This window comes from Platichthys flesus, chromosome 19, assembly GCF_949316205.1.
Source record: "Platichthys flesus chromosome 19, fPlaFle2.1, whole genome shotgun sequence".
NCBI classification, from domain to species: Eukaryota; Metazoa; Chordata; class Actinopteri; order Pleuronectiformes; family Pleuronectidae; genus Platichthys; species Platichthys flesus.
Genome location: NC_084963.1, coordinates 9,764,301 through 9,772,156, shown reverse-complemented (window position 1 = coordinate 9,772,156; position 7,856 = coordinate 9,764,301). Strand labels below are relative to the sequence as shown.

At 42.9% G+C, this 7,856-nt stretch overlaps 1 protein-coding gene across 1 annotated transcript; it reads left to right on the top strand.

Annotated features, from left to right (window-relative positions):
• Positions 1-3,904: 3,904 nt before the first annotated feature.
• LOC133975394 (PR domain zinc finger protein 12-like) lies at positions 3,905-7,501 on the top strand. Its single transcript, XM_062413323.1, has 5 exons — positions 3,905-4,130; positions 5,651-5,841; positions 5,960-6,115; positions 6,334-6,448; positions 6,561-7,501. Exons 1-5 carry the CDS (start codon positions 3,905-3,907, stop codon positions 7,013-7,015), a joined length of 1,143 nt encoding a protein of 380 aa, XP_062269307.1. The 3' UTR covers positions 7,016-7,501.
• Positions 7,502-7,856: the final 355 nt, after the last annotated feature.

Here is a 7,856-nt window from a genome sequence, read left to right as displayed (position 1 = left end):
ATAAGTATGGCACTTTCTGCTACTTTGTCTTTATACTCCTGAGGCAAATATACTTTTTACTTCATTAGGTGGATTCATCAGTTAATTGTTACATCGCAGCTCAAGATTTTACTCGCACAATATGATCCAACATTAAATATTGTTCTATTTTATGTAATGCACCTTGAGCTGCGTTTTATGCTATAAAGTGCTCTATAAAGTTGATTATTTATAAAGCCATTATTAAAATGCCAAGTTAAGTTTAATACTTAAAGAAGTATTAAAATAGTCATTCAGCATCATTAATACTTTTACTTTACTACACTTCTAGCTCTACTGTTTTACTGCAGAACTAGAAAGTGCAGGATTTTTTTTTTTACTTTGACTTTTACTCTCACTGCATCATAGCTCCCCTGATTTTCTCATTGAGTTTTGTTGATCTGTTTGTTAATGTGTACAATGTTTGTGTAGTTTAAAAAGTTCAACAGTGTAGAAAACTCATTTGTCTTTTATTATGCTCCATATTCTGCAAATGTCAAAAGTAAAATGGATTTCCCATTATGCAGAACGACCCATTTCACAGTGATATGAAGTACATCAGATCATGATGCATTAATCTGTATCATTTTAATGCTGCAGCTGATTATTACAACTACATTAAATACTGATGTGAATAGTTTAATCTGTAACATATCATTGGTTATGAGTTGATTATTTGAATCTGCTGTTACTCAAACTGTCAGATAAATATTTGACTCCAAGTATATAAAGCATCTTATCTCATCCTCAGTACCTGAATGTACTTCTATTGTGCTTGAGTAAATGCACTGAGTTACTTTCCACTTATGAAGAAAAAACTGATCTAATGAAAATAGGGTTTTATTTTTAATTATATTTTATCAGGTGTATAATGTTTAAATGATTGCCTTAGATGTAAATCCACATTTCCCTTGCTGTGTAAATTGAGGTGCACACTCACACACACACCAAGCAGGTGTCCTGTCTCCTCCTGTCCTGTCTAACCAGAGGAGTTAGAGGGGGAATAAAGGCAGTTTTAGGGGGAGATGAGGGAGGGGGGGCACCCTCTCACCTTTGCTACAGATAAGCTGATCCTCAGTATCCTCCACACTGTGGCAGATACCTTAATCTGTTTTTAATGACCCTGCGGAGCATCCCTGGAGACTCTGCACTCGCTCCCCTCCCTCCGCTCCCCCAGCTGGCTGCAGAAGTGTGTCTGTGTCTGTTTGTACTGGTTTTTTGTTAGGCTCTTTTCCAGCATAAACCCAGTCTGGTTCTATCAGTAAAAACAAGTATCTGAGCTACTAGTTCAGATACTTGTTAAAACCTTTTATTTACTATTTTCAACATCTTAATTAAAATTTTTGGACCTTTTAACAATTTTAACTTTTTATCTTTATTTTTGTAACCTTTCATTTTTATTTTTTAACCTTTTCTTCATATTTCTTTACCTTTTATCTTTTGAACCTTTCATTTATACATTTTACCCTTATATCTTAATTGTTTTGATCATTTTATTTTGAACGTTTTCTTCTTATTTTTCAACTTTTTTATCTTTACTTCTAAAAATGCCATTTCTATTTTTTACGGTAACAATGTTTGTATTTTAGCAGCACAAACCACCTTTTCTTTTTACTACATTCTTAGTTTTGAGTCATGGAGCAGAACACATGAGAGAAAAACAGAAAATCCCAGAAATTAATAATGAAAAGATCCCTCATCTGTTAATTTGGTCTTGAAGTGTTTCTTATTATTCTAACTCCGGCACCGAGTGTGTTTCCCTGCAGGCCATCGGCAGCTCTCTCTGCTGAGGGGCGTCCCCTCCGCTATTTACCCACAAACAGACCCTGCTCTTTGATAGCTCTCCCAGCAGCTCGCTTTGAAATGAAACAATTACCGCACTCTTTGTGCAATAATTGTCAATCATCCACATGAAAATTGATAAGCTTTAAATGGACAGCAGAAGGGTTTAAATTGGTTTACAATGGAGCGGCTAAGCGGGGCTGGATTTGCCTGCGCTGACACGGCCGCGGCTTTACACGGCTCCCGCATAAAGCCACAGGTTAACGCATAAATAGGCAAATCAAATCCATGCGTTACCGCAATTCAATTCATTTAATTCCTCTTTAATAAAGAAGCGGCCCCGCCCCGCTGTCCCCGCGCCTTTTACCTCGGATTTGTGCGCTGAATGCTATAAATGTAAATCAATCTAGATGAGAAAGGATCCCATTGAAAAGAGCAGAGAAAATTTCATCTGGGAAACAGGAGGTGCGGGCTGGGGTGGGTGGGGGGTGGGGGGGCGAGGGGGGCAAAACGTAGGAGGGGCTCGCTCATAAAAAGCAGCTGTTTTTCACAGTAATCTTTTTTCGTGCCCTGTCACTCACCTTGCCTTTTCACTATCTCTGCAGCTCAGAGTAATAAAAAAGAATGACAATAAAAAAAACTAAAAAAGATAAGCTATTGTATTTAGTCGCCATATCTACTTCTTCTCATTTCACTGCCACAGTCCATATTCGTCCAGAGGGATGGAGAGAAAGAGGGCGCACAACTTTCCCCATTTCTTTCTCCTCCGCCTCCTCCTGCTCGGACAATCCTCCTTGTAGTTGGTGCGGTGAAAGGAGGAGAGAGTGCATGGATGTCAAATTGCCCTCAAAACACCATGGAAGATTGATTTGCGGCACCGTTTCAGGGCCCTGACATTACTTGGAGAGGGAGCTGAATAGGAAACCTGCGAGCCGGGGATGGAATAAAGATGTCCTCTCTGCTGGAAGAGAAGGAAAACTGCCCATTCGAGCCCCCCGGTCCATCAAGAGGAAAAAACCGTGGCTGCGGAGAAGAAAGGGGCCCCCGTATATACTCATCTAAACGTTGTCACAATACAGGGGAGGGGGCCCCCGCGAACATCCATGAATATTAAACCGCTTATACCTCAACAAAAAGTGAACCAGCACGTCAAAGCAGCTTTGCATTTTTGTGCAGGGGAACAATGCTGCGGAGAAAAAAACACGTCGAGCTTGTTTCCATTCTTGTTGTTCCCGCGCTCGCTCCTCACACACACACACACACGCATGCATAAATGCACGCACGCACAAAAATTAATATCACCACCGCATGAATAAGAAGTGCCCTGAGAAAAAAATAGGCGAGCAGCTCCCAGACTCAATGACCCACTTCTGTTCGGACATCATCCCCATCAAACTTTTCCCCCTTATTATTATTGTCTTATTATTTATTATCTTTTCCCCCAGCATCCCGTGTATTGTGCACATTTGTAAACAGAATTACGCGCATTCACAATCATCCTCGCCAAAGAAAGCAGCTTATTCTCGTTTTACGCAGTGGTCTTTATTTTTATTACAACCCTCGTAACTTTTCAAGGGGTTGATACTTTTTTTTTATGCTGCAGGATTTCGATTTTTTTTGTTGTTTATATTCAGAAGTTTACTTGTGTGTTGTTATTTGTAACTGCTCCGATGCATTTGCAGCTTTGCGCAAAAAAAAATGTTGCGTTAAATAAAGTCTCGCCCCCCCCCTCCCCCTCCCTCTCTCTCTCGCTTTCTCTGTGTGTGTCTGTGTGTGTGTGTGTGTGTGTGCGTAGAGCAGGCAGGTCCACACACTCACACACACACGGCGAGGGGTGTGTCATTAATAAGTAATTAGACAGGGGTCACTCAGCCACTTATATAAAGAGACCCTCACAGCCAGACAAGGCACTTTTACGCACAGCCTCTCCAGAGCAGGAGGACGCACTGATAAGAGCAGCTCTGTGGGTTCACTCCTCTTTTTTTGTCAAATTCAAACCCCCTTCTTCTCTTCCGTCGCTCTACTTGTTGCTGCACCGCTTGTTTTTCTTTATTTCTTCCTCTCTATCATTGCTTTCCCCCCATTTAAAAATATTTCTTGCACCATGGGCTCCGTGCTGCCCGCCGACACCATGGCTCTCAAGTCTGGATTTAAGTGTCCGAGCCGCGCGCTGTCGGACGTGATCACCTCGGACATCCTGCACAGCTTCCTGTACGGCAGGTGGAGGAACGTGCTGGGCGAACACCTGGCAGAGGAGCGACACAACGGCACCGGCTGCAGCCCCAAGACCGCGTTCACCGCCGAGGTGCTGGCGCAGTCCTTCGCTGGAGGTATGGATGAGCTCACCTGCTGATTTAACATGGGACAGTGTCATTTTTGTTTTGAGTGTTGCATGTTATTGTGGTGCATGTTTGGAAGGTATTTTATTTAAATGCTGGGTTGTGTGGGTTTATTTGAGCTTTTTATCCAAACATAGGTGTCCAATCATGCGTATTTGGTTGCGCGTAATGCTTACAACATGTCATATGCTTATTAATAAAGCAAATACACATTAATACATATCGACTTGATATTTTATGAATATTAATATTATGAATAAGAATGCACTGATTTGTGAGAATTTTCCTCTTTCACCTTAATCCATAAAGATTTTTTTATTCATCCAATTTTCCAATTTGTCCCCAACGATTCCAACTCACGAAATATCGAGAGATTCCACCATCCTGTCAAAGAAAGCCACTCTCCTAAGCCCGCAGCCTGTGTCCACAAACTGAATCCTCCTCTCTTGTTGCCGTTTTTCCACATTTTCCCTCATTTTTCCGCTTTTCTTTCGACCCATTTAACGCATTGACCCCCTCACAGCTCCGGGACCCGGCGCTCACAGGCTTGTTAGGCGTGTAACTGCCGCCGATTGAAAGACGCAGGGCATTAAATTCATTTGGTTAACTTTGTGCTTGACCTGGGAAAGTTTCCACTTAAACCTCGAGGGGGAGAAAAAGTTCCCTTTCTTTGAGATGTCCCGGGTTTTTTTCTCTCTCTTATCCCGCATTCATCAATCTCCGGACAGTCTCTTTTCCTCTCTTGGCAGCTATGGGGCTCCGGAGCTTTTCTCCTTTCTCTCCCCTTAAAAGATTTGCTGTTCCTCGCATAATGCACCGTGAAGGCTAAATCTAATGCTATTCATTGCATGTCAACCATTTAATCGCCTTTCCATTTTTTTGTTGCAGAAATTCCTTCGTCTTTTAAACAAGTCCTAGTCTCATTCAGCTCAAATTTATTGCTACAAAGTTCTTAAAAGGATAATGAATTTGGAATTAGCCGTTTCTTTTCCAGTAAACTTTAATGAATATCACATCTGAAGCGAGACCAATTGCTGGACCCTGGGCATTAGAGGACCATTTAACCCCCATTCACCACTGCCTTTTTTTCGCAGGCTCACATGAAAAAAAAAAGAAAATCTTTGATTTTGACATTAAAGAATCGCACGATCTTTTTTCTTTTTCTTTTTTTCCATCCTTTCTGATGCGGATGAAAAAGCTTTCCAAGGGGGTTTCTGTGCGCAACAAAAACTTTCAATTCAGCCAGATAATCGAATTAAACGGAGGATAAGGTGTAGCTTAATATTTCGTGACCAAAATAAGATCCAGTCCATTTGCTGCTTTCAGGATCTCTCCGGCAAATCCTGTTTCATGAGAAGCCCTGAAAACAGACTCCCCTCTCTGCTTTATCGACATTATTCTACATTTGTGTGATTTTTGTTCCTATGCACATTTAAAAAAAAAAAGTTTCTTCGATGTAGGTTAATTCCTGTGTATGTTGCATGCTAACGTTTCTTCCCTTTCCTTTGCAGAGGTGCAGAAGCTGTCCAGTCTGGTGCTGCCCAGCGAGGTGATCATTGCGCAGAGCTCCATCCCCGGAGAAGGTCTGGGCATCTTCTCAAAGAACTGGATCAAGGCCGGGACAGAGATGGGTCCTTTCACTGGGAGAGTCCTGTCCCCTGAGCACGTGGATCTGCTCAAGAACAACAACCTCATGTGGGAGGTGAGCTGCGAAAAAAAGACCTGACAGCCCAAATTTGAATTTGATTCATCAGATCAGATGTCTAGTTTATCGTATGTTTTTTATATTAAATTATAATTTTTTCAACTTGTGCGCTCAGGTGTTCAATGAAGATGGCACGGTGCGTTATTTCATCGATGCCAGTCAGGAGGATCAGCGCAGCTGGATGACCTACATCAAGTGCGCCAGGAACGAGCAGGAGCAAAATCTGGAGGTGGTGCAGATCGGCAGCAGCATCTTCTACAAGGCTGTAGAGGTGAGAACAAGTTCACACCAGCAGCACCGATACTTCACTGTGGCTGAGCATGGATGTTTATTTGAGGCCTGGCAAGGATTTACATGTCCTTTAGAAAAGCGCCACCTGCTGATGAGCAAGGAGAATTGCGTTTGTTCGTCATGCAATTTGAAGTTGATAGTCAGGTTATCTGGCATTGTTATTAACTGAGCTTGACCCTCTTCTCCTCCTCCTCTCAGACCATCCCTCCAGACCAGGAGCTTCTCGTCTGGTATGGAAACACACACAACACGTTCCTGGGAATCCCTGGAGTTCCTGGAATAGACGAAGAGCACCTGAAGAAAAGCAGGAATGGTGAGTAGCTTTTACGCATCAACTCAATTTTTAAATAGTCAGTAGATCCTCCTCTGTGCAGCAGCACCCACCTGAGACATTTAAATAACCCCCTCCTTGTTTCCTCTTCCAGATGAATCCCACTCCTGTGAGGGCCCAATCTCATGCTCTCCCACTTCCTCCTCCTCGTCCTCCTCATCCTCCTCCTCCTCTGCGGGTCGCATGCGCTGCGTCATCTGCCACCGCGGGTTCAACTCCCGCAGCAACCTGCGCTCTCACATGCGCATCCACACCCTGGACAAGCCCTTCGTGTGCCGCTTCTGCAACCGCCGCTTCAGCCAGTCGTCCACGCTGCGCAACCACGTCCGGCTGCACACCGGCGAGCGGCCCTACAAGTGCCACGTGTGCCAGAGCGCGTACTCGCAGCTGGCGGGCCTCAGGGCGCACCAGAAGAGCGCGCGGCACAAGCCGGTGGTGTCCAACGCCGACGTGCCCTCGCGTGTCACCCCTCCTCCCCCACAGATGACGGCCATGGTCCACCAGCACCAGATGCCCCTGGTGCACCACATCCCCACAATGGTGCTATGATGACACCACCACAGAGGGACAGTCGCTCAGAACAGCGTTGCACTTTAGATTAGAGCTGTTGTGGAGAACGGGGGGGGGGGATCCTGATGAGACAGGTCTTTATTAAGGAAATAAATGAGTTCATGTGGAAGTAAAACGTCACACAAAGACATTTCATTTGTTTTTTTATTCCAGCAGAAAGACGTTTTAAAGGGGTTTTATTGGGAAACTGAAATATACTGAAGAAACACCACTGTCCAGATTTTATTAATAATTATCAGTGTCTGATCTTACGAAAATGTGTCAAATATCAAATGAGAGATGAAATATTTTCTACACTTTTACATCATATTTCTGATCCTCACCAGCTCAGGTGAACAGTTCCTTCAGTCAGAGGTTTGTCCAGTTTCCACCTCGTCTTCATCGAGCCACACTGTAAATTCAACATTTGTCACTTTAACCCTGTACAGACTTTGGAGAACGCCGTTATTGTAAATTTGTCTTGTATTGTATGCCGCTGTACATGTCAATGTAAATACACTTGTGCTTTTTCTATTTTAAATAAACGATATGACGTGATATAACACAGAGTGTGATATCGGTTTGTGATTTCTAATCGCCGTAACTGCTGCACCCAGTAATTTTGAAGGAAGAGAAGGAAACATAACCAATTCCGAAAACAGACTGATATTCATACACTTTCTGATAGTCCAGCTCCAAGTTGAGTTAATCTAATCATTTTGTCCAATTCATGTGTTTACATAAGAACTAACTAGAAGCTTTCTTTAAGATGATATGCTTAAACTCTTTATATAAAACTTCTATCCACTTTATAAATCTGTATATGTATCTGTTCTGTTAT

Excerpts from the sequence above, each read along its gene's own strand:
- LOC133975394 (XM_062413323.1), top strand. The coding sequence starts at position 3,905 with ATGGGCTCCGTGCTGCCCGCCGACACCATGGCTCTCAAGTCTGGATTT. Across the intron at positions 6,116-6,333 it reads TCTTCTACAAGGCTGTAGAG|ACCATCCCTCCAGACCAGGA; the intron begins GTGAGAACAAGT and ends TCCTCCTCTCAG. Across the intron at positions 6,449-6,560 it reads CCTGAAGAAAAGCAGGAATG|ATGAATCCCACTCCTGTGAG; the intron begins GTGAGTAGCTTT and ends TTCCTCTTCCAG.